Source organism: Salvelinus alpinus, chromosome 1 (assembly GCF_045679555.1).
Source record: "Salvelinus alpinus chromosome 1, SLU_Salpinus.1, whole genome shotgun sequence".
In the NCBI taxonomy this organism is placed as follows: Eukaryota; Metazoa; Chordata; class Actinopteri; order Salmoniformes; family Salmonidae; genus Salvelinus; species Salvelinus alpinus.
In genome coordinates, this window is record NC_092086.1 from 53,331,723 (window position 1) to 53,357,521 (window position 25,799).

The 25,799-nt window shown below is 42.7% G+C and overlaps 5 protein-coding genes across 12 annotated transcripts in view; 1 reads left to right on the forward strand and 4 right to left on the reverse strand.

The window, feature by feature from the left end:
* Positions 1-182: 182 nt before the first annotated feature.
* LOC139580435 (Ig-like V-type domain-containing protein FAM187A) lies at positions 183-1,478 on the reverse strand. Its single transcript, XM_071409107.1, has one exon. The coding sequence runs from the start codon at positions 1,476-1,478 to the stop codon at positions 183-185; it is 1,296 nt and encodes a 431-aa protein (XP_071265208.1).
* A 315-nt stretch (positions 1,479-1,793) lies between these two features.
* Positions 1,794-4,394, reverse strand: LOC139580465 (coiled-coil domain-containing protein 103-like). Its single transcript, XM_071409184.1, has 4 exons — positions 4,007-4,394; positions 3,012-3,158; positions 2,703-2,841; positions 1,794-2,341 (listed from the first exon to the last, which is right to left on the reverse strand). The coding sequence occupies exons 2-4, from the start codon at positions 3,155-3,157 to the stop codon at positions 1,805-1,807; spliced, it is 822 nt and encodes a 273-aa protein (XP_071265285.1). The 5' UTR covers position 3,158; positions 4,007-4,394; the 3' UTR covers positions 1,794-1,804.
* A 922-nt stretch (positions 4,395-5,316) lies between these two features.
* LOC139562889 (uncharacterized) lies at positions 5,317-8,937 on the reverse strand. The gene is given in 11 exon segments (XM_071381058.1): positions 5,317-6,209; positions 6,345-6,413; positions 6,530-6,654; positions 6,758-6,782; positions 6,785-6,926; positions 6,993-7,011; positions 7,156-7,280; positions 8,626-8,663; positions 8,666-8,695; positions 8,698-8,722; positions 8,932-8,937. Coding segments are annotated over 11 exon segments (906 nt in total). The 3' UTR covers positions 5,317-5,907.
* LOC139580450 (putative nuclease HARBI1) lies at positions 8,886-13,104 on the forward strand. Of its 5 annotated transcripts, none has more exons than XM_071409147.1 (11): positions 8,886-10,126; positions 10,214-10,390; positions 10,481-10,542; positions 10,625-10,705; positions 10,793-10,834; positions 10,903-11,076; positions 11,156-11,191; positions 11,290-11,844; positions 11,914-12,029; positions 12,126-12,237; positions 12,332-13,104. In XM_071409147.1, exons 8-11 carry the CDS (start codon positions 11,373-11,375, stop codon positions 12,700-12,702), a joined length of 1,071 nt encoding a protein of 356 aa, XP_071265248.1. In that variant the 5' UTR covers positions 8,886-10,126; positions 10,214-10,390; positions 10,481-10,542; positions 10,625-10,705; positions 10,793-10,834; positions 10,903-11,076; positions 11,156-11,191; positions 11,290-11,372; the 3' UTR covers positions 12,703-13,104. The 5 variants fall into 5 exon arrangements, with proteins under 5 accessions (XP_071265248.1, XP_071265240.1, XP_071265258.1 ...); XM_071409139.1 differs by having other exon boundaries at positions 8,886-9,734; positions 10,056-10,126; positions 10,793-11,076; XM_071409157.1 differs by lacking the exon at positions 11,914-12,029 and having other exon boundaries at positions 8,886-9,734; positions 10,056-10,126.
* A 1,343-nt stretch (positions 13,105-14,447) lies between these two features.
* Positions 14,448-25,799, reverse strand: part of LOC139580261 (integrin alpha-3-like) — a 45,113-nt gene continuing 33,761 nt past the window's right edge. For 3 of the 4 annotated variants that reach the window (XM_071408814.1, XM_071408824.1, XM_071408831.1), the window contains exons 7-25: positions 25,498-25,691; positions 23,637-23,725; positions 23,286-23,422; positions 23,036-23,113; positions 22,815-22,882; positions 21,814-21,950; positions 21,482-21,628; positions 20,971-21,068; positions 20,584-20,752; positions 20,104-20,187; positions 19,892-19,971; positions 19,673-19,750; positions 19,459-19,561; positions 19,193-19,369; positions 18,829-18,951; positions 18,492-18,605; positions 18,276-18,374; positions 17,937-18,062; positions 14,448-17,007 (exon numbers count right to left, since the gene is read on the reverse strand). In XM_071408814.1, coding sequence (XP_071264915.1) covers positions 16,831-17,007; positions 17,937-18,062; positions 18,276-18,374; positions 18,492-18,605; positions 18,829-18,951; positions 19,193-19,369; positions 19,459-19,561; positions 19,673-19,750; positions 19,892-19,971; positions 20,104-20,187; positions 20,584-20,752; positions 20,971-21,068; positions 21,482-21,628; positions 21,814-21,950; positions 22,815-22,882; positions 23,036-23,113; positions 23,286-23,422; positions 23,637-23,725; positions 25,498-25,691 — 2,278 coding nt within the window. In that variant the 3' untranslated portion in view covers positions 14,448-16,830. Of the gene's footprint in view, positions 17,008-17,517; positions 17,686-17,936; positions 18,063-18,275; positions 18,375-18,491; positions 18,606-18,828; positions 18,952-19,192; positions 19,370-19,458; positions 19,562-19,672; positions 19,751-19,891; positions 19,972-20,103; positions 20,188-20,583; positions 20,753-20,970; positions 21,069-21,481; positions 21,629-21,813; positions 21,951-22,814; positions 22,883-23,035; positions 23,114-23,285; positions 23,423-23,636; positions 23,726-25,497; positions 25,692-25,799 lie in introns of all 4 variants that reach the window. The other variant, XM_071408820.1, reaches the window with a different exon arrangement.

Below are 25,799 nucleotides of genomic sequence, written 5' to 3' on the forward strand. Positions count from 1 at the left end.
GGTAGGCAATTACAGAAGATTTTTTGGACACACATTCCTACATCATGAGCACACTTTATTAACACACTTTCTTTCTTTAGCTAAGATTTAGACAAATTGGAAGTAAAGACAATCATACATTTCACAAAATGATTTGTTCAAAATAACTCAAAAAGAAATCTCATCGAGTGTCAAGCAGATTTCTAGTATTTGGCTACTTTTGGTCTTACTGTGCGCCAAGTATACTTCAACAGGACTATCAAAACAAATACCCCAGTCATCCCCCCGTAGCAGAGGAGAATAATCCTCAGGGCATAGAGAGACTCAGGGTCAGAGAGCAGACGCTTGTGGCCCAGACGGTAGTAAACACCCAGCCTGATCTCAGCAGCCCTCTTCCCCTGGATCCAGCAGTAGTAGGACCCTCTGTCGTTCTGTGTTGCTGGGCTGAAGTGCAGGTGGTGGCCTGTGTCTATGAACAGACGGAAGGTCACGTTCAGACCCTCCATGTACTGGGAGCGATACAGAGGCCTAGAGCCTTGGTCCCAGGCTACCGCGTGCTGAGGTTTGGCTCCAGGGCAGGAGAGGATGAGTGGGGTGTCCACTGGGTGGTTGTGGTAGTAGACAGGGACTCCTTGAGCTGCTTGGTCGTTGTAGCCCAGGAACTCCAGCAGGGCCTGTTGTTCTGGCTGGGGGGTGGACTTGGGGGGGCAGGGGACCTGGCAGCTCCGCACCCCCAGCTCTGCCCCCTGGTGGTTGGTCTGGGTGAGGCCAAAGCGTTGGGGTACAGCGGAGGAGCCGCAAGAGGCCACCGTCTGAGATGTCCACCTGTAGCGCACGTGGAGGTAGTCGCTCTTCACGTAGCAGAGCCCTACGCGAGTCTGCTCACCCCGGACGCCACAGCGGTCGCACACGGACCACGGCCAGAAGCTGGTGAACACCTGGTAGAGTGGAAGATCCTGGTTGGATCTCGAAGCCGCCCTAGCCGCCACTGCTGCTGCTCTCCCCCGTCTCTGGGCACGACTCCAGGGAAAGGACACCCTGTGAGCCTCTTGGACGTCCACGTCATAACCATAGAAGAAGTCCCCCTTGGTCGTCCCACAGAGGTAGTGGCCCGAGTCTTCCTTCTGGGCCCTAAAGATGAGCAGGCTGAAGAGGCGGATGGAGAACCTGCTCCGGAGGTCCCCTCCCCGGCCCACTTTGGATGAGTCCACCACAGAGGTGCCCTGGAAGTCAGTGAGGGCCCTGGTGTCCGGGCTGCCCAGCTTTTTCTGGTAGTACCACACCACAGAGTGGGCCTCCTCAGGCTTACAGTGACAGGGCAGCTCTATGGTCATGTCAACCAAATAGGCAGCATTGTCAAACACAAGGAAGGCAGGACAGGCCCTACTGGCAAAAATGTCCTCCTTGTCTTCAGGGGCCTCATAGGTAGACAGTAGGGAGAAAGAGAGGGTCTGGAGGAGGAGTAGCAACAGGGACATGTGTTTTAAAGGGTTCATCATGTCCCTAGCCCCATCGTTGTCATCTCAAGTTATCCTTAGTCTATCTAGATATGCTATGAAAGGGCCATTACATATTCTAGAATGTTCAGAGATCCACAAAGAGATTCTCTGGTTACCATGGTAGTTATTGTCATTTCACTTTGACACTGCATTGCATAGTGGTGAACATTGTCTTTCATATAACTTATACATATTATACACTTCAGAATAAAGAACAAACAAATTATATTAAAGTTTTTGCAACCACATAAAGCTCTACAATGTATAGTAACAGTCATTGTTATTTCTGAAAACAATAAGTCCAATATGGGTTTGAGTAATGTTTCTTACTGAGGAGGAGAGACCGTTTGAACCCCATACAACTGCATTATACCATTTAAAGTTTCAGTATCACTGCTTCTTCCGGCAGCCTCACTGGTCTGTCCTGGAAACAGAGTCTCTGGCTCAGCATCTTGTGTCTCTTCCACATTACTTCCATGGACAATGACATCCCCTTTGGATCCTTTGACACTGCTATTCCCTGCTGCTGATGCTTTCCTCAGGTTCTGAAACAGCTCTCCACATGCCTCCCTCTCAGCCCGGCTCAGGAGGCACATATTGAGGCCAAACCTGGGGGTCTTGGACAGCCCCTCCAGGACCCCTATCACTGTGGCCTCATCCCCAGGCTGGAGACCACTGGAAAGGAACACAAGAAATTCCCCCAGTAGTCCGAACCCCACCTCAGCCCTGAAGATGTTCTGAAGGCCCTCTCCCCCTAGGGAGAGCAGGAGGTTGTATTTATCTTCTGGGTTTTCACTGCCGAACCTGCGCCAGTCCCGGCTGAACTCTGATGCTGTCCTGGGCTGGAACTCGGACAACGGAGGCTTAAAATAACATACAGGAGACATTGTGTGTCAATTACTAATTTAATGATATTGTTTGTTGTTCAGATTGCATTAATATGCTTTGCATGCCTGTTTGGTAACATCCCTGCCCTATAGTATGAATAGAACTTGTCTAATATAAAACTAGGAATCTATATCCAGGGTTCTCCCCAGGATTTTTAACGGCAATCTAGTGAAAAAAAACCCCACCCTACTATGGTGTGGTGCTTGGCCTTAAATTATATTTCAAATATAATAAAATGACAGTGGCGCAGCCACAAGGTGGCGCAGCACCACTCATATAACCCTGATATTAGAATGGAGAGATGTTTGTGTTGGTGTGTGGTGGCAGAAGTCTAACCTTTAGGCCTATTTCATCACAGCTAGTCTGGTTCTGCCCTTTGTCAGTGGAGGCGAGAGCATTCCAGGGCTGTTTGCGGGGAGCTCCGGCTTTATCCTTCCTGTCCAGTGGTTTCAGGTTGGATGCCAGGACTATGTCCCTGAGAGGATTGAAGGTCAAAACAAACTTCATTGATTTAAGACATTTAAATTATAATGGGTCATCATTTTTATGATGAAAAAACATACAGTACATATGTTGTCTATTAATTTGTGAAACAACAGTGTGTAGGATATTAAATTGAAAAGAGAATCAGCCTAGCCATCTCACCTAAACTCCTCGTAAGTTCCGACCTTCTGGTGTAGAGCCCGAAACTTTGCATCATTTTCTCTTTGATATTTCTTGTCCGCTTCAACAGCAGACTGCAACTCACGCTCCAGGGCTGGGAAGTTTATAACCTCAGGAGAGTCACCCATCCTGCGAGACAAGACATGACCCGTGAACCAATGGAATCTCTTTTTAGTTCTGTGACGCAGACACTGTACTCAGAATTGCCTGACAATCAGACTGTGATACTGTACCTCTGGTACAGTCTGAGATTAATGTCATATCTTTGTTTGGGAAATGTCCTATCACAAGCTCTACAAGCCAGAATGTTGAATCAAATTATATTTTGACTTACTTTACTGGTTGTCCGTGCGGTCTTTTTGCAGGTAGAAATGTGAGACAATATCCACAGGAAAGAATGATGAAATCAACTTTTCAATGCAGTAGTGGCTTCAGATTTCGATCCCCTAAAGCATGCATAGGACCATGCACCCACTGGGCACAGACATCAAGTCAATTCACCATCTACTCCCCATTGGTTGAATGTAATGTTATTGAAATGGAGTGGAAACAATGGCTGAATCAACCAGTGATTGCCTAGTGGGTAAACACATGCAGGAGCTTGGCAAGTATGAATGCATGTATTTTCATATTGTGCACATGCTTCAGGTGATAGAAACCTGTATTTACTATTTTTCCAGGGCTTTGAAAAGTTGATTTAATTACACATTCCTGTGGATGTCTTTACATTCCTACCTGAAAAAGGACCAAGCCACAGTTAAATATAATTTAATTCAACATTCTGGCATGAAGAGGTCTTGTGAGGAAATGTTTCTGATCCAAACGTTTATGCCGACGTAGAATTCTATCCAATTCCACGTCGGGTCTTCAGGCTATACGTCTCAGAACTGCTTGGAGAATCAACTCCAACTATGTTGCCAGATAGAAACCTTCATAGACTACATTTTCTTTCATTGATAGCGCGGTGGTGAACTTACCTGAGCTTTAGGTTAGCTAGCTAGTATTATTTTGATGAACAAGCTTAATATCTGGACGTTGTTGTTTGTGCTGTAGCCTGATGCAAGTCCGTGTCCCCTTCCTCAAACACACGTCGTCACCATGACAACTTCGGTAAGGAAGGTACTATTTTAGGCTGGTTGGGACGTCCCTACACCATTGAATTTGAAAATGGGGTAAGGATTTGGGTTTAAGGTTAGGGTTTTAGCAAAGATAGCAAAGATGTTTGTTATATCTGTGTTTTAAGGTAGGGACCTTCCAAGGATCCCGGATTGCACGATCCGTGTGAAAAGCCCATGTGTAACACAACTTCAAAATAAAAGTTCCCCACGATATGAAAGACCCAGCAACACATTTTTGTCCACAATAATGAACATCTTGGTCCGTATCAGTGACGTCATACTTAAAAAAAAAATGTGTTCAGTCCTGTTGCACCTTTGAGAGTTTCTGGGCTTTTCAATGATATCACGTGTGTCTCGGCGTGTGAAATTGATAACTTTCTCTTACTGGTTCGTCAAATTGGCTGCCAATCACAATTACCACATTTTATGGTAAAACGAAGTTGTGTGTGTAATTACAATTTTTGTGAGTTTGATATTAAAATAGTTTTTAGTAAGGAAATATCTCAGGTATAGCTTGGGGTGTTTTCAAAAAAGTTGTATAATTTCTTCATATTAAATAAGAGCTTGTTTATAAATGTCTAATGTAGAGGACATCAGGGTGTGCCAACTGTTATTTTCTGTACACATTTACTGTAATGCTAAATTTTTATATATACTAACCAAGTCCTAATGTCCACATACCACACACACACACACACACACACACACACAGATAAGGCCTCCCGAGTTGTGCAGCAGTCTAAGGCACTGCATCGCCGTGCTAGAGGCGTCACTACAGAACCGGGTTCGATTCCAGGCTGTATCACAACTGGATTAGGGGAAGGTTTGGCCGGGGGGGGGGGGCTTTACTAGGCTCATTGCACTCTAGCGATTCCTTGTGGCAGGCCGGGTGCCTGCAGGCTGACCCGGTCATCAGTTGAACAGTGTTTCCTCCGACACATTGGTGCGGCTGGGTGTTAAGAAGTGCGGTTTGGCGGGTCATGTTTCGGAAGACGCAATGATCAATTAACCTTTTAAAATGATAAACTTGGATTAGCTAAAACAACATGCCATTGGAACACAGGAGTGATGGTTGCTGAAAATGGGCCTGTACGCCTATGTAGATATTCTATAACAAATCTGCCATTTCCAGCTACAATAGTCATTTATAACATAAACAATGTCTATACTGCATTTCTGATCAATTTAATGTTATTTTAATGGACAAATTTTGGGGCTTTTCTTTCAAAAACAAGGACATTTCTAAGTGACCCCACACTTTTGAATGGTAGTGTACACCGGTATATAAAAAATTATAAAAAGGCATTTTATATTTAAGACTCGGCAAAGTCATGACAACTACTGTTTTGGTTCAGTGATAGTATAGGCCTGTAGGTAGGTCTACAACTGGGTTGGAAGAACAGCTTTTTAAAGTCTGATGGTCCATCAACATGGAATCAATTTCCAAAACATATGAAATTGCAGAAACGTCTTAAATTGAATGAACGTAAAACCAAAAGGCAAGAAGGCAATACTGAAATAGCCACTGGTTCTGGTGCTGTAGAGGCCACAATGCATTGAAATAGCCACTGGTTTTGTTCAAGGCGTAGGAGACCTAGAGCTGGTAGGCAGATGGGGGGTGTTTGAGGGCAGAGCGCTAGTGCACTGAAGGTCACAGATGGTGAGCAGGTGGATGATGGGCACAGGGGGCCACTGATGTTGACTTCCTTTTTTTGTGTAGTACTCTCAATGTCCATGTGTTATTCCACACACTGAGACATTCAATGTGGTGCCTTCCTCTCCCAGCAGCATGTGCCATGTCCACGCTCTCCTATGGAGCACTTTGCAGGGCGTGCCCGTCCCCGGTGAAACTTTGCTGTTGGTCCAGATTTGGTTTTGCCAAAGTTTGATAGAGTGGCTATGAGTTCACTGTCTGTTTTCATCTTCTTGAAGCTGGAAACAAAGGATGCTACTTTAGGCCTGAAACTCACAGGATCCTCCCTCATCTTCTTTTTGAGGTCTTCAAAGATCTCCATCCAGTCTTCCTCTAACGTCACCCCCTCAGCTGGTTTTCCAGATGTACCTTGAAGAGCATTACAACCATAGTATTAGAATTACAACCATCATTCAGATTACCAAATGAGTTATAGGTATACAGTCTTCAAATTGAAGCCCTTCACTTAATATCAGATATATTGTGGTGAAATTGTAGATTTACCTGAGCCGTTTACAACAGAAACGGGAGCACACTCGATTTCAACAGTGTCCTCAGAAGCGTTGCCACAGTCTATTGTAGGAGGAGAGAATTACAACCATCAGACAACCAGATTGTTAGTCTTCTATATTGCCTGTCAGGGATAATGTTGCGTAATTGTGGATTTATTCAGTTATTGAGGAACATACCGAAAACATTGCATTCGGGTGAACATTCTTCTTCGTTGCAGTTATCCAGATTCTCGTTAGAATCATCAATCTTCTTCTCTACATACGATGCAACACATGCTTCTTTGAAAAGCTTGTGGTACAATCTGTAATGGACAAATGAGGAACACACCTAAAGCAATAGATTTCTGGTGATAGCATTTAAATACACTATATGTATCAGCAGTTGAAGTGTGTCAAGCAACTGACTTGTAGCAGAATTGAAGGTGGGGCTAATGGAGCAGTCCACAGAGGCATGCACATGGTTGTCTCCATACTCCACTTGCAACTCATATTTGATCATTTTTAGAGCTGATGAAAGAGAGTGGCCTATTTCAAACAGCTTTGTCAATTTCTCAATGGTGTCCGCTGACACATTTCACCTCTTCAGCACCTGTCAGACTGTGGTTGTCGTTATTCCTTAGACACCCATGAAAGAGGTAACCTTTCTTTCATATGGAGATCTGCAGACGTACAATGAATGGGATTAAAATAAGCGAATTTCAAGCTACTTTCTGAAAACAGGAACTATTAGGCCTACTTAATAACTTTGTTTTGACTCGTCTTATGATAGTGTGGGTAAATTGTGTTGCACTTGTATTACTAACCTTGATTCTCTTCGTTGGGTATGAATAGACCTCTTCGGGATGAAGTACCTTATTGCACCACAACATGTGTTGTTGGTACTTATGGCCGAACTGGACCTTGTATTATGCTGGCATTTTAGGTCCACCTGTAGAAGAAGTAAATCAAATGTTAATTTCAAATTATGTTTTTTTAACATGGGTCAACTTACTCTTATTACGTTTCATTGTATGGCCCTTGGAAGCCCAGGCTTCTCATGTTTCAATAGTCAAGTGAACGAGACAGGATTTGGAAGGATGGCCACACGAGGCTATAGGCAGGTAGCCTAGCGGTTAGAGCGTTGAGACAGTAACCAAAAGGTTGCTGGTTCGAATACCTGAGCTGTCAAGGTGAAAACTCTGTCGATGTGTCCTTGACCAAGGCACTTAACCCTAATTTGCCTCAATTTTGCTCCAGGACCCTGTACCCTGAAAAAGAAAATTACTTTAACTAGGCAAGTCAGTAAATAACAAATTCTTATTTACAATAACGGTCTAACCCCAGCCAAACCCTAACAATGCTGGGCCAATTGTGCCCTATGGGACTCCCAATCGCGGCCGTTTGTGATACAGCCTGGAATCAAACCAGGGTCTGTAGTGATGCCTCTAGCAGTGCCTTAGACCGCTGCACCACTTGGGAGCCCACTATGACTGACTGTAAAACACATTTCACTGCATGTGACACTACATTTTTTTCTTTAAGACTCCATAATGTTTAATCTGTGTGTTATACAAAGGAAAGATTGGTGTCATATTAAGCTTTACCGCTTGCGCTGTATTATGAGTCGTTTTTAGATTTTAAGAAAACATTTCTTACATTAATATAAAAAATTATCGATCTCTGCTAGTTTTAAAGTCATGGTCCATTTTATACAGAGAAATTGCATAGGCAATCACAGCCCTCCTTTTACTTGTATCATTGCACATCCTGCAAATCACCTGCAGAGGGCGACACATTTGAAACCACTTTCACATTCACTGTTGGTAACGCTTACAAATTGGATCTCTAAAACTAGCAGAGATCCCACTCTGGAACTTTGATTTGCCCGTAGAGTAGCCTACATTATGTTCAACGCTATACTGAAAAAAAATTGCCAAATCTAAAAGTTTAAATTTCCAATATTTCGTGTTTAGAATTTTCAATATTCATAAATGAATTGCTATTGAAATCAAAATACTACTCACATTAGAACAAGCGGCAACGCTTCATATGACACCACACATTATGGTGTCTTATGAGGCCTGGGTAAGGCCAAAATGTCACAAATGTTCCAATTTCAATTAATTATCAATTATGCTTTAAGATACAAAATATATGTCAACAATCCTTCCTCCAAAGGACCCTTCTATGTATTAAATTTCGTGAAAATCCCCCAAATCATGGTCCTGTTTTTTTCTAGTTTCATCAGGAATCACCCTGCTATAAACGGTTTGATACATAAGGGAGGAATTTACTCTATACTTGTTAATCCTGTCAGCATTGGGATAGGTATTTTTCTCCAAGGCAAGTCTGATGTTCTCTGGAGTCCTTCAACCACTTGTGGACCTCTTCCTCAGAGCAGTTTCAACTTCTGGAAGGATCTGAAATGTGTTTCTCCCACTGGTTGGTATGAGCAAAGTGAGGTCATAGTTCTCGGCCTAGAGTCTTACAAATGATTAACCAAGTTTGTTATCAAACTCTGGTCCACGCACATGCACTGCAAGCTGCGCGTACATCCAACGCATGCGCATGGACCAGAGCTAGTCGTCTACTATGCATACCTTCATATACAGTCATTGAGGCATTCAGAGAAAGGTTTGCCTGCAATATAGCAACAACTTTACTTTGGTGAGTTACTAATGTAAAGTATATTGAAACAACATCGGTTAAAAAGGCGGCAGAGGCAACTTGTGGCTGTTGTCGCGCGACATACCAGGTCTACTAGTTAGTTAGCTAGTTAACTTTAGCTGTAGCTATTACGCTACAGTAGCTTTAACAATTCTGTGAATAAATCATTTTGTACAGTGTATTCTTATATTTTTTACAATAAGGAGATAGGCCTAGATGTAACAAAAAAAATGGTGTGGGTTGGTATAATTTGTGGAACGTTCCAACGAGAATCTGTACCAAAAACTTCGTAAATAACAAGGTTGTCAACAAACAACGCATTCAAAGTTGTATAGCGGCCGAATAAGACACCGGGGGCCTGTTGCACAAAAGTAGAATTAAGACATCCGGGATAAATGACTCAGCTGAGCTCAATGAAGCCAAAACATGTGCGTCCAGGCTTAATTGGTTGCACAAAGACCAAGCCAGGATGAGCAGACACGGATTCATTAAGCCAGGTGAAACCAATCCTGGATAGGTGCGCGCTCACGGCTCACTCAAATAGACCCCGCCACAGATCACAGATTAACTGATTTACCATGGCAACTAGAGCCGCGTACTTTTCCCCGTCGGAAGCACAAATCCTCATGGAGGCATACGAGGAGGTAAAAGATATAATTAAGAAGAAAGGCAACACCGCCACAGTGATAAAGCAAAGAGAAAAAGCGTGGCAAAGTATTGCAGACCGCCTGAATGCGTAAGTAGTGCACAATTACACACTCACCGCTCCGCTGAAACATCACAATTACAATTCAAATATTTAATTCACATCTCCAAAAATGCAGTTGTACTGTAATTATGAAACGGTTAATTTTTTAATTGAAATGCACTGCAGATATGAGTGAAATTGTGTAAAGTAACTCCATCACACTGTATAAAGCTATGATAATTTTTTTTTAATTTTTACTGAAAACAAGACAAAAATACCAAGTAATTTTTTGCAGTGTGACTCCATTAAATGTGTGTGTGTGTGTGTGTGTGTGTGTGTGTGTGTGTGTGTGTGTGTGTGTGTGTGTAGATTAAACATGAACGGGCCAAAACGGACATGGCAGCAGGTCAAAATCAAATACAAGAACATTCTGCAGAATGGTATGGTCCCTGACTAATATTTAACAAAGCACAAGCATATATTGTACCCAGAAGGTGCCTGCTCACACATTGTCTGTACTGTTTTAGCAGTGAAAAAGAATACCCACAGACAAGGCACGGGTGGTGGGTCACCAAAGGCTGACCTTACCCCAGCAGAGGACATGGCCTTGGAGCTAAATAAAGGCAGGCCCGTCTTAGAGGGGATCCCTGGGGGGAAAGAGACGAGCATAGGTTCCTCCCAAGATGCCACCCGCTTCATTCAAGGTATGTCCTTCCATCTCTACATGGGATACAACCACATTCATATTGAATCAATTTGGACTGTCTGACTTTGGTTTACCTATTGCCTTGCAGTGTCTGGCAGCACTGTGTTCCTGTTAGAGCCACCAGCACAAGCACCAGACGATGCTGATCCAGTGAGTACTCCATCAAAGGCATACTGTAGGCCTGGCATGTCTTGTCTACTAGCTTCAATATGAATCCGATTAAATGTGATAGGGTGAAGGCCCCAGTGCAACAGCACATGATGGAGACGATGATGAGGAGGAGACCATCTCTCTGGATTCCAGAAGGCATGAGGTATCATGTTAAGACTGTGAAAGTACTATTTACTCTACAATGGTGAGGAGTCCTCATCAAAATCAAAAAATCTAATTTCTTTTACAGGACCCAGATGCTATACAGTGGGAAAACCAGCCTGGCAACATAGTGCGTATTAATAAAAGGACACCACATCCTGCCAAATTCCAGCTGCGCTAATTGTATTGTGTTCACAGAGCTCACAAGCTATCAGAAAGTTGTATGGCAACCACCTCCGGCGCCAAATAGAACTGGCAGACATAGACATTCAGTACAAGAAGAAAAAGATGGAAAATCTTGCACTGGAGTCCGAAATAAAAAAGAGGACAATTAGGAAACTGGACCTTGAAATAAAAAAACTTGAGAGGGAGGTGAGATATGCCTTCAATGTACACTGTATGCTAACTGTAACACAAATGTATTAATCATTATTTTTCTTTCCTCCCCCAGCTCCAAGAAGATGACACAGCTCAAAATAAAAATTAGGTATATTCTCGTAAAGTCAAGTGAGCCATGACATATGAGCTCTTATTGTGAGCACACAGGACGGTGGCATCTTTCTAAGGTTTTTTTTATTTTCCCAGCAATCAGTACAACCAAGTCATCGTTATAAGGCATCGCCCTCTTTTGCCCACCCCCCCAGCACCAGGTGTGGCCACTAGCCTATATGAAGGCCCAAAATTGTGTGTTCCTTTCTGCTCTGACAATGGCATGCCCATTCGTGCGAGATGTGGTGGATGAAGAAGCACTTGTGCTGAGGAGAGCCTTCAGGCGAGAAAGGGTCTTCAGGGACCGGTTGGACCCACTGGCCTTCCCTGATGACCATCTATATGAAAGATACAGGTTTTCTGCAGATGGCATCAGGTATCTATGCAGACTACTGGGTCCCAGGATTAAGCACCGCACTGCACGGAGCCATGCACTGAGTGTGGAGCAAATGGTTTGTGTGGCCTTGCGCTTTTTTGCTAGTGGAGCCTTCCTGTACTCAGTGGGGGATGCAGAACAGCTGAACAAGGCCACAATTTGCCGCACAATAAGGAGTGTGTGTCTGGCTATCAAAGCATTAGCAGATGTCTTCATCTCCTTCCCTGGCCACAGAAGACTCTGTGACATCAAAGAGGAGTTCTATAGGATTGCAGGTAAGAGGATCTACAAATTACAGGACAACTGTTAACACGTAGTAGGATACTCATTACTTTGTGTGACAGGTTTCCCCAATGTCATTGGTGCAGTGGACTGCACACACATAAGGATAAAAGCCCCCTCAGGTGCCCATGAGGCCGATTTTGTGAATAGGAAATCCTTTCACAGCATTAATGTTCAGGTGAACATAACTTTTTGATATTGTCCATTGACGAACACTCTGCATTGCCAGTGATGTGCATTGATTGGTGTAATATTCCTCATCTTATGATTTCAGATGGTCTGCAATGCTGACTGTGTGATCAGCAATGTTGTGGCAAAATGGCCTGGCTCAGTCCATGACTCCAGAATCTTTCGGGCCTCTGAAATCTATCAGTGCCTATCACAAGGTAAGCCACACAACCCCTATTTATAACCATCATGGCTGTGTCAAGAATATCACTGTGTTTATGAGGTAGTAATGATGAGATTTTGTGTTGACAGGTGAATTCTCTGGTGTGTTGCTGGGAGACAGGGGGTATGGCTGCCAGCCTTTTCTCCTGACACCTTTCACAGACCCCCAGGAAGCACAGCAGGCCTACAACCATGCCCATGCCAGGACCAGGGCCAGAGTTGAAATGACCTTTGGCCTCCTGAAGGCACGCTTTCACTGCCTTCACAAATTAAGGGTCAGCCCTGTTAGGGCATGTGATATTACTGTGGCTTGTGCTGTCCTCCACAATGTGGCCTGCCTGAGGAAGGAGAGGGCCCCCAGAGTGCCACCAGCCATGGACTGGGACAATCCGGCAATCTTCCCTGATGACGACAGTGGTCGGCTGCTGAGGGACCAATATGTGTTGAATTATTTTAGTTAGTATGTGTGCTTTCAATTTTGGTTAAATATGTCCTGCGGTGGCAGAGGAATTTGGGTTTTTTTGGGTTCGTTTTTTGACGAATTTGGCCTCTTATGATGTTTGTGCGGTATACTGTGTGTAATACAAGGCTGCAGGGAGGCTACTGCATCCATTCATTTGTCTGTTCAGTTGATGTGTATGGATTTGTCCTGCATTTATTTTAGTGTGCAGACATGCAGGGTGTGTTATATACAGACCTTTGAATGTGTATGTATCATTTTGTATAATATGCTTGGATTCTGTGCTTTCCATCTTGTAGAGTCACTGTGACTTCAGTTTCGAAAGGAGCTGATGGTTTACCTGCTTTGTTTTGTCCTTATTCAATAAAGGAACATAATGTTACACATTGTGTTTTTATATTCATATGGAATGTGTATTTGTTTATATGACAGAGTACTAGGGCCACACTGAAGAAAAAGGATAAAGTCATAAATTTATGAGGCTGGTTCTTTCTGCAGAAAAGCTACATATTGTTTTTACAGTTTTGATACTTATGACAATGTGATACTTAATATTCTGGCACATCAGCATGTCTTTGTTTATGAAACCATACTGAAGTACAATTTCACGAAATGCCCCACATCTGTCATTTTAACAACTGTCCTCCTTTAAAACAACTGGTTACAATATTATGACTTGTGCTTTTTTCCCCTCTGTGGCCCTAATATTCTATCATTTTATATATAGCCTTATAGTCTATGGGAAACTGTAAATTATCTAATGATAGCAACATCATCTAAAAATAATTTTTTATCCAAAATCATTGAAATTAATGATCACAAACGTTTAAATAATAACAGTGGGTCTAGTTATATGTGATAACAATGTATAGTGAGCAGTGAAATAACTATTGGTTTCCATTTGTGGTGACTGCTGACTGACATTAGGGATGAGATTAAATAGATCCTGGAATTTAGCCTGGTCTGGAGCAGGCTAGCTCCACAGAATAAATCTCCATGGTAATTTATACCATAACATATCCTCCTGCCCCCTATCCATCTTTAGTGCAACCGGATTACGGATCAATTGAGCCAGGATCACCAAGATATCCTGGCTTAATCCCTTATCCTAGTTTTGTGCAACAGGCCCCGGGTAGGGAGAGGGCTATTTCATAAAATGTTTCACTCACCACGTTTATTCCGAAAATGTCTGTTCTCACTCTGGTAGCCTATGGACAAACATTACGAATAAGCTACGTGGTGAGTTGATCGTGCTACTCTGTATGCGTTGTTGGTTGGCAACCTTGCACTTTACGTTTTTAGAACAGATTCCTGTTGGAACGTTCCACAAATTATACCCACCCGCCCAGCGTCGTCCGTGTTTGGCCGGGGTATGCCGTCATTGTAAATACACATTTGTTCTTGACTGACTTGCCTAGTTAAACAAAATACAAATAAAACGAGCTGCCGTTAGCTAACTCCGGCTGGCTACAAGTTGTTAGCTAACTTGATCCTGCCTCCAAAGTGTGTGTGGTCACCTCTGCGCGATCACTGTCCTGTTCATTTCATTCACAAACTCTCAATATTTCCTCAAAGATAATTTTAAGATAGCTCGTTTGTTTACATTGAGAGGTAACTTAACCTCTGACTGGGGAATCATTTCCGGTGAAATGTATGTACATTGAGCCTTCAAAATAAAGGTCCCCTGTACATCAATTTTGTGTCCAGGGGACCTGTTGTGTTATAAATGATAGTGTAGAAAGGACATACAGCATGTAAAAATACTTTAATATAAATGAGGTACAGAAGTAGACAACAGAAAAAACAACAATGAATTGAACCATCATGGTTGAGTATACACATAGAAAAAAGCATCAGTGACGCTATACAAATAACTACAAACAGAGACAACAGAACAGCATTAAACTGCACTCAGGCAATTGGCCCCCAATTCCCACACCACGTACCAGCTGTTAATAGCTGTCCTTTAGGGAGCTTTGTAGGCTCACACTTGACATTTGTTTTTTTTAAGCAACCCACATTAAAAAACATCACAGTTTACTATAAATTACTACAGTACATACTTACTAGATAATACTACAGTACTTGCACTATAATTAAAGTAAACTGTAGTATACTATACTACACACCATAGTATCCCTTGATCATGTGTAGAACTTACTATAGAATGTTGTAGTATACTGTGAAATACTACAGTAATGTATGCAAAAACACTACACTTTTTGAACTACAGTAAATAATACAGTATTTAATTTGCATATATCTATTCCCTTCCCCCATATCGCAATTTGTGCCACTGAAAAAAAATTGAAACCTAAATGCCAAATATAGACCATATATTTTGCCCCTACAGGTTACTATCCATTCAGATACCAATAGGTTATGGAACATGTAGTAGTGCTCCAGTAGGTTTACTAAAGGAGAAAGCCTCTACTTCTTTGTAAAAGAGAATAAAACAAAAACACTATAGTAAATACTACAGTAATGCCTGCAAAACCACTACAGTAAATACTATATTATATACTACAATATTTATATGATAGTTAACTGTAAATACTGCAGTAAACACTACAGTGAATACTACAGTAAAGTCCTCAAACACTTGAGTGAATACCGTAGTATTTATAACATAGTATATATGCTATAGTATTTTTTCATGTGGGAATGCCTACTTTCACTATGTCACATACTAACAAAGACATGTATACAGTTAACAGCCAAGCACAGTGCTCCCAGTCCCAAATGAATTTGGTGTATGCCGTTGATAGTTAGGAGAGAGTTCTGAAATTATAGTCCTACTCTCTATTTTCTAGATTGATCATATTATTTTACAGAATACACACAAACAAAGCAATCAGACAACGACCAAACCATTAGACCTGTAGTTTACAATACATGTACATGGAATGTTTTGAAATGACCCCAACCTCACAGTTCTCTGTGATTGAAACTTCTCCATGTTCCTTTCTTCTTGGTTCAGGAGTGGCAGTAGTGCCTTGGAACACTACTGTGTGAACCACTTCATCAGTTGATCTCTGATCCATTCCTCAGAATTAGGCCACTGGGATCAAACATACTGTACTTTCTATTGGCACATTTACATCCATCACTCAACTTGGGCTCATACAGTGTAATACATCAGACAATTAATGTAAACAAATCACATACTAGTTTAAAAGCATAGTTTTAAAATCGTTTTGAAAGCATTTCTATTCAAACCACAGTACAAAATGACAGGACGTGCAAATATCAGTCGGTTCCATTTGGAAAGATCAAATCATAAGATAAAAAATAAAGCGCTTTTAGCAAATCTAAAACTGTTTCAAATTAGTCTTTTACAATCCACATACAAAAAAGCACATTTGAGTATACAAAACATTAAGAATACCTGCTCTTTCCATGACATAGACTGACCAGGTGAATAAAGGTTTAAGCTATGATCCCTTATTGATGTCACGTGTTAAATCCACTTCAATGAGTGTAGATGAAGGGGAGGAGATAGGTTAAAGAAGGATTTTTAAGCCTTGAGACAATTAAAACGTGGATTGTGTATGTGTGCCATTCAGAGGGTGAATGGGCAAGACAAAATATTTCAGTGCCTTTGAACAGGGTATGGTAGTAGGTGCCAGACGCACCGGTTTGTGTCAAGAACTGCAACGCTGCTGGGTTTTTCACGCTCAACAGTTTCCCGTGTGTATCAAGAATGGCCAACCACCCAAAGGACATCCAGCCAACTAAACACAACTGTAGGAAGCATTGGAGTCAACATGGGCCAGCATCCCTGTGGAAGGCTTTCAACACCTTGTAGAGTCCATGCCCCGACGAATTGAGGCTGTTCTGAGGGCAGAAGGGGTGAGGTGCGCAACTTAATATTAGGAAGGTGTTCCTAATGTTTGGTAGCCTCAGTGTATATTCTTATTGACATCAAAACAACTAACATTAAAAGTACAATTCTAGAAAATAACATTTCGGTCCAGAGCATTCAATCTTGTACACTATAGGGAATGTGGCAGTCATAACACCATCAGTCCTGTTCCCAATAATGTCCACAAATCCAGACTTGCGCCCAGCCAATGCATATTGAGATGCAGTTTCTCAATAAGAGCAGTGGTAGTGTTGAAGGTATCAGTCAGTAGTAATGCTGCATTTCAGTCCAGTTTGTGATCCAGTGCTTCTTTCTTTTATTGGGGTTTGGCTCCTCGATGAGGAATCCCTCATTTACCTGGTAGCGCTCCTCTTTGCCAATCTTCACTCCCTGGTGTATTGGCATCATCTTGAAGTGGTTGGGCCGCTTGAAAAAGCCACACTGTGGGACAATGGTAGACGACACAAGGTGAAATTTTGAAAAGCGTAGACTTTGGGTATTATCATGTTATTTTTAAAAGTATTTCTACTATTGGTGCCACCAGTATACATTTTGTGATGCAATCTCAGTCCCGCTGTTGTTTAGATACTTGACAGCTTTCTAATGTAAACACGGGTATCATGAGATATGTGAAATATATGATCAAATCACCACACAACCAATAGACTCAAGCTCTGCAAAGCTGTTTAGGTAGGAGAAGAGACTAAATAGTTAGCAATGGGGAAAGGGTTGGAAAAAGAGTTAAATAAACATATAAAAGTCAATCAGACAAGTCGCAGCCTCTGAAATGCTGTTTCCCCTGTGGATAGATACTCTTGATTAAGAGAAACCATTAGATCATTTATAATTTGACACCAAGAGAGGAAGACTGAAGTTAAGGAAAGCCACTGCAAGCTGCAAAAAGCCGTTGGAAGCTGCAAGGAGTCACAGACGGAAGGACTATTATTTTACCGAGGAAACCCTGTGCATTGTTCCAGAGGCCCACAGGGGGACCTCCCTCCCCCAGCCTCACTACTCCTCAGTCAGCCTCTCCACCTCCGACGGCTGGGTCTTCATCTCAGCTTTCTGGGCCTTGGCCTCGTACATCTCCCTGGTGCTGGCCCTCCTGAAGAAGCCACACTGAGGAGGGGAAGGCGGTCAGAATAACAAGTCAAACAGGATCCATTGTGGATCCAAAAAGGTGGACCTTTCGAACCAGTGGACAGTAGAAGTCTCGCGGTACCTGTACCATCTAACAGTTTGTGTGGATTTGTTGTTGGAGGTGAAATTGAATCTCCATTCTCCTCTTGCTGCTAATGTCAGTGCAGGATATTTGTTCAATTGGACCTAACTGGCAGACCATTGCAATAACTAATATACTGGATCGTTACCTTCCACATAAGGAGGATGATGAAGGCCAGAAGGAGGACGCCAGCGACAGCAGACACGATGATGATCCACAGGGGAACCTGGTACGTAGACTCCTCCCCCAGCTCTGGGTCTATATTCAGGGTGAACTACACAGGGGATATCAAACAGAGGACATTAACTATGTCTGCATTTAGGCTATATGTAAAAGTGTATCCTCAATTATTATTCTGTATATTCCTCCGCTATCATGTATCATCATCAACATCATCATCATACAGTAATCATCATGGAAATTACCTTTAAATTAGTATGGATGTAGCCTAGCTTTTGTTACAGTATGACTAGTATGGCGTCATTACCTCTGTGCTCTCAGTGTTCATCCTGATGGTGGGTTTGTCTGTGACCAGTTTCAGTGTGGCCTTACCATTCACTGTCACCCGCCACGCTTCCCTGTAGTCCTATGGAAACACAACACATAAACAGGACGTTATTGGTACACCCATTCCAGTCACTCTAATGAAGCTGGGGGAGAAAGTTCACATTAAGACTAGACCACTGTGCTTTGGTGACTTTACCTCCAGCATGGTGCTGTTCCACACTCTGGCCCTGACAATGATTGTCGCAGTGTTGTTCATGTTGCGGAGAGGGCAGATGAATTTCACACAGTGAGCAGTGCCCGTGACACAGTCCTACAGACAACAGCAGTTGAAAGGGAGTTAGCACCAGTACACCATTTGGGCATACACATTTCAGTTGAGTGCATAATGTGACCGACGGGGTTCAAACCCAGGTCTCCTGCTCACCAGAGGAGAGCATTAGCCCACTAAGCCAAAGCCTAGGCATTGGCTCAGGGAGAAAATGCAATGCTTCAGGTTCTAGGCTTATGTATAAGATGGTGGGGACGGCCCTCACCAGTTTAAAGGACTTTTTGCGAGTTCCCTTCAGATTGAGGGAGGCCTGGGGTTCTCTGGGGTGCACCTCCTCTGTGGAGCCCTCCTCTCGCTTCCTTCTCCTTCTGGCTTTGCTCTCTGGTAACTATGAGGAAAAGGAAAACAATCAAAAAGGCACAGACCTCATAACTAAGTGTTATAATATTGGAACTTAAAAGTAGCTGTTTTTTAGGTGTTATATTGACAACAACATTATCAACTGTGGACCTGAAGTCCATCTGAAACCATAAAATTGGGAACACATTAACGTTAATATACCAGCTATTGGGATTCTGAATGAACGAAACACCACTGAAATAGCCCTGATAATACCCCAACAGGTTTACCATGAGTTTGAGTGGGTTGACGATGGCTCCAGGAGGCACACAGTGAGAGTCTGACGTCCCTTTGGTCTGGATCTCCGTCAGGTACAGCAGCCACTTGCCATTGGCTACCTCCCAGGGCCAATCAAACTCCACCTCCAGGTTTCCAAGGTTACCCAGCGGCTTCCCAAGAACATTCACCTATGAGAAGAGGCATCATAGGTAAATTTAGGATCCTCAGAGATGCTAGCAAGGATTGTTTTTGAGGTAAAAAAAAAAAAAGATAAAACCTTAAATGTGAACTCCACAGGACTTCCGACATCGCCGGCAGTCTTCATGCCCGATTCTCCCATGATCTCCCCACTGAAGTAAGTGTGATCTGTGTACTGGGCACTAGAATAGAGGCAGTAACACTGAATCAGATCCCTGTGATATACAGTATGGTGCTACCTAATGCCTATAATCAAAACATGCCCTTAAAATGACTCAAAACCATTCACTTACAGTGCAAAAGACGCCTCCAGTGTATACTCCACCACCATGACAAGAGGCAGCGGTTGTACATTGCTCTGTTCACTCAACCTGAGAGAGGACAAAGGTTGAGAAGCAATTACATGTCACAGATGATTGTAGTCGGGTCAGTCCAGAAGCAATGCCGTGATGAGGGATGGTGTATGTAGGTAATGACAGTAGGAAGTGTACATAGAAGAGAGGGACATTTACGTGGAAAGCTGCAGCGTAGAGCGAATCTCTCTGGTGTCCAGGCTGATCTCAGACGTCTGAAAGATGATCAGGACCTGATCCTGGAAAACAGAACGTGGTAGAAATCCACATTTAAAACCCTATATATGGTACCATGTTCCCATCCCACTTGTATTGTATCCGCTGTGGTCCAGACGAAGTAGTGGAGAGTACTAGTTTAAACTAGAACCTACCACCTGGTTGCTGGTGAATGGGTTCCCCAGCTCACACAGTACAACCATATCCTCTGCTGAACACTTGATGGCTGGGTTGTTGTTCTGTGGAACATAGGCAACCATTTCGTGAGGAGAGAGGAAGTAGTCATTTTTGGGACAACTAGCAAGTAATCGTATCTATAAATCACCAATCAGAGAACCAAAAACATGTGGTTGTTTACTTACCCATAGCTTAGCATTAGCATCGTTGCGTGCAAAACAATGGGTGTGATAGAACTGTTAGCCTTCTAGCTAATTAACTCTGTTACGCACCATAATAGAGGCTCCGCGGTGAAGTTTCCCCTAGGCACAGGTCTAGGATCAGCTTCCCCACCCTCAATCCTAACCTTAACCAATAGTAGAGAATATGCTAAAATGACCCAAGATCAGCACCTAGGGGCAATTTCACCCTATTACGCCAAAGAGCGACACCAGAGTAGCACAGCATAGCAGGCTTACCTTTGAGCGAAAGGCAGAGTAGATCAGTGACGGGGGAATGGTGACGTTGAGCATGGCATTGTGAGCGTCCTCTGCCGGTTTCCCTGGCGACTGGAAGTTGGTCACGTCCACGACCAACATGACCTTCTTGACACTGGCGCTGTACTGGAGGATCTGGTGACCATCATGGCTGTACAGGGACATTCACAACAAACAGAGTTAACAAAGATTACATTTTCTCTTTGATTTGATGTCTTGGTCACTCTAAAAACGACTTACAGTATTCAAAGTCAACCTCTATGGTTTACGTTCCTCTCAAGCCACCAATCATATAGCTGATGACACTTTGAACTATCCCTCCTATACCTCTAGTCATGATCTTTGATCCCTGACCTCTGATGACTGTACCTGGGAAAAGGTGTCTGCTCTTCATTGGCAAACTCTGCCTTCATGTGCAGGTTACTCTGGCACGTATTGTCCGGGCCACAGGATTTCTGGAAGTGAATCTGCGGGAGTGAGGGAAGGAGTGGGATAGAGAAAGAGGGGAGGGAGAGAAAGAAGTTGAAAGCAAGTATACTTATTCTCTATGGAGCTAATATTATTTTCATCAACAGTGTACAAAGCGTGGGCAGTAACTGAAGAGGCACAAACACAAATAGTATAGTGGAGATTCTGTGTAAACGGGAACTTTCAAAACAGTATTATGAGTAGTCGCACCTTGGTATTGACATTGACATCATTTAGCAGACGCTCTTATCCAGAGCGACTTACAAATTGGAAAGTTCATACATATTCATCCTGGTCCCCCCGTGGGGAATGAACCCACAACCCTGGCGTTGCAAGCGCCATGCTCTACCAACTGAGCCACACGGGACCAAACATGGTATCAAACATTAATTCAGTAAACATTAGGTCTAACCTCCTTTTTGACATGGCTGGCCTTTCCCTCACTGAGCACAGGGAAGGCATCCAGGTTCTGCAGGGACTGCCGGGCTTTGGGATGCCCCTCATGGAGGGATACGTTCAGGGAGAAGACTACGGGCTCCACCTTGTCTCGGATGGGACTCTACAGGACAGACAGCGAGACATGGTTAGGGTAACTCCCTTTGCTATTTTCAAGCATTTATCCAACAAATCTCAACAAGCAGATCATCAGTAATGATATGGGGCTTTGGCCCTGGAGGAGGAGATGAATTCAAAACCAAACCCAGTCCATGGTCACAATAGGTTATGTCGGTGACAGTTCCTTACCACTAGTCCGAGCCTCAGCGTTTTGCATTTGGCAGATGGCATTGACAAGAAACCAGTGTAGCTGTCCAGGCCATTGTCTTGGAAACGGACCCGGTGGTTGTGCCGTGTTAGGTCGGCTTCCACAGTGTACTTCACAGCTGAGAGGACACGGGACAAAATGCTAGAATACATACTACAGGGAATTTCATAACACTTATTTATTCATTCATTCAGCAGCTTTTATCCCCATTGTTTGAATAAAAATGTGGCTTCAATGAATAAAAACAATAAGAGCAAGTAGGCTTTGTGTACATTTGAAATCACATGAAACCAACAGTTGTGTTTGCGTACATACTGTGTGCCAGACATAAGATCTATTTAGATAATAATATTAGTTATCTGTCATTTGATTTATGATTTTGGTTACAAAGGAAAGGGGACAAAGCCAGTGATGTTATAAAAAACATATTTTTTGAGATGTTATGTGTGTGTTTCTTGACAAGCTCATATGTTCAAGGGTAACAATGGTGGAGTTTGTTTTGCGTGGCCCGGGTGGGTGGAGAATGGTCTAAAATGAGCCAACTCCGCCCACATGGGGTACGGGAAAATGCAAGGCGAACTCCAACAATGTCTTGCTAATTTACACCCTCCTCCCTTTTGATGAACAACCTGCGCTAATTGGCTGGACTGTCTTGCCAATCAATCACTTTCACCAATTAGTTAATAGCTAGGCACAAATGAAACCAACAGTCACAATGGCCCTTTACGACTCATGTTAACGCGATGCATCCTCGGCTTACAATTGTACCTTGGGGATAAATAAACTGTATTGAATTTAAATCAATTGAACCAAATTTAATTAAATTGACTAAATTGAATTCCATTAGCTCCGGAAATGACATTCATACATGTTGGCAATCTTGTCATAAGATCACTTGAATGACTGTTCTACGCTAAAATAGCAGTTTTAGTGTGAAAGCAGTGGTCATCTAGTAACAATGTTGTAACAGAACCACACTCACTGACGTTCTTCCTGAAGTTCTTGTCCCCAGTGCTCAGTGTGTAGTTGAAACAGACCTCCACCTCCATACTGCAAACACAGAAAAACATACTCAAATGGTCAGGGATTCCCTATTCAGGGTCCTTACATGTGTTTAATCACTATTGCTGAAACATTGAGTATCCTCAAGCATTGAAGAGAGATCATTATGTCCAAATACCATTATACCAAACAAAATCTTACCAGTTGTCACAGTCTTTCGGGTCCACAATCTCTGGCGTCACTTCAAGAGTTTTAATGAGGTGAATGACTGGGCGGGCCCTGATCAAATAGATAACAACATGAACATATACCATACATTAGGGATTTATGGTTGATACAATAGATCTGCTGTGCATTAAACAATATGTCTGGTCGAAGGATGAGAACTGAGAAGGCCGAAAACACAATATACATCTAAATGCAACAACAGATCCTTGTTGGGATTAGCTACCTCAGTAAGGCTACGCGGTCGTCCAGTGAGCCGACCACCATGTCGGGGTAGCGGTTCTCATCCACATCCAGCCCTCCGTTGATGGAGTAGCCAAACGTCTTGAACCCACCTCCAGCTATATCCTCCCCCTCAATCACCTGAGGAGAGGGAGGTCAATACAACAACCAGATGTTGCAACAGAAATTGCTCCTCATCTGTTCAGCTCTGCAGCTCTCCTCCCCATGAGCCCCATAGGATGAATTTACCCGTAGATGCTGATCTGAGGTCAGTTTTTACATGTAATACCCTTACGGCTAAGGTTAGGAGTCAGGGAGGATCCTAGATCCTGTGCCTAAGGGTGTGTTTCCATACCTGACTGGGCTCCTGAGAGATGCCCTCAGCACTGCCTGTCCAGATGAACACCCTGCCTGTTCCATGGAACGGAGCGCCCACCGCAAAATCTGTGAAGAGAGGGAGGGGGAGAGAGAAAGAGATTATAGGCTCTTGTGTCTCCAACAAAGGTCTTCAAAAGCCTTGTTCCATCACTGAGTGTCAGGAATGTTCTATCCATTCAATTTAATGTCAGCACTCAGCACTGAGCCAATACTTAGTGAGAGTGAAATGTTGTCAAAATCCCATTCAAAAAGCTTTGATTCATGTCAGAAAGGCACATGATAGATTTATAATACCAGTGTCATAGACATTATGGTGATCTACTGTATAGTGTTCAGGACAGAAATGCTGTAAAAGGATATATGTGGCTTATTCTTAAATACTGTACTCTATCTTCTGAGAGATTAAAGGTCCAATGCAGCCGTTTTTATCTCAATATCAAATTATTTCTGGGTAACAGTTAAGTACCTTACTGTGATTGTTTTTCATTTTGCTAGGACTGTCTAGGTGTGGCCTGAGTGGGGAGGGGGGAACTGAAAACTAGCTGTTATTGGTAGTGAGGTTTGTAACTCTCTTTCTTATGTAAGGGATAAACGCCGAAGTTCTGTACTTTACCTTGGAAATGTGAGTGACGCAGCGAAGTTCATTTTTCCAAGTTAATGTACAGAACGGAGGTGTTTTATCCTGCTTACAACACAGTTGCCAAAGAAAACAATACTAAAGCACACATTTACCGGTAGAAAAAAGAAAAAAATCCATTGATATTTCCATTTTTATAAGAGAATTCATAATTTCTCATATTTTGGTTTGTTTGATATTTATGGCCCGCGACCCAGTTGTTTGTTCTATATGTTCCGTAGTAGCCATGCTCGCTGGCAACGTCATAGTACATTGCTTGCTAGTTACTATAGCCAACTAGCGATGGCTAACACAGTCACAACCTCCGTAGCCAGAATAACAGCAAAATAGCTGCATTTGCATTTGTTTATTAAGCTGTTTTCTATTGACATTCATTTGGATACATCCATAACGTTGAGCTGATGATGCCCGATTTAGCCAGTTCATTACGAGGAGATCGCATTGCTTATCAAACACTAGGCTAGAAGCTAGCGAAATAGTTAGTTGCTAGCAAATCTGCCAATATGACAACTGAATTGAAAAATACCGTTGCTGAAAACAGTTTGTCAAACTAGAAACGTGGAAGGATTTGACAGCACGGCGCCACTTGCTTTGTGACTAAAACATAGGGACCGGAGAAATTCATGTTCATCAATATGTCTCTGAAAAAGCAAAACAATGCTAGCTAGCTAACTAAGTTCTTCCTCGTTGGGCCTGCATTTACAAACTATCCAATTTCGGTTTGTGTGATTGTTGGTTTAGCTTTCTGTAACTTTGTAGCAAGTAAGGTCTGCATGTGTAGGCGTATATTGCGTCATTATTGCAAGGTGTCCGATATATTTTCAACTTTCCAGATATCTTTTCCAACTGTCCCGCTATCTGGTTTTAATGTCCATTCTAGAATGCCCTTCTAACCAATCAGAAACAAGTATTCAACAACGCTGTGGTATAATGGTCTATTAGGACATTTACAGCTGGTTGATGTCACCAGGCAGTTCATAACTCCATTCCACCAAAACAGGCTGAAATTTCAGTCAGTTTTTCTAAACAGCTCTTACAATAAAAGTGCATTATCATAATTTTCACAATTTCACAATTTTATTCCAACCTCAGAGTGGAAGTATATACAAATCCCATTTTTGACTGCACTGGGCCTTTAACTACTTTCTATCCTTGGTTCTTTATAAGTGTGAGAAAATGTTGGTTTATTTAAATGTTTTACCTTGAAAGCCATCTTGGTTGACATCTCCAATGGCAGCCACAGCCATTCCAAACGCAGAGTCTCTAGGGCCTCGGAGTATGATGCTGGAGTTCTGCCGGAAGGAGCCGTTCTCGTTCATATAGATGTACACCGCTCCACCAAGCTCCTTCTTCCGATCAAAATAGAACGGGGCTCCGACGATCAGATCCATCCAACTACGAAAATGTGCAAACAAAGAGTGTTGTTTCATTGACAGGGTTCAGTCAATAGTATTTCAATTAAATCAATTCAGGAAAAATTTATATTGCAGTTAAATTCATTCC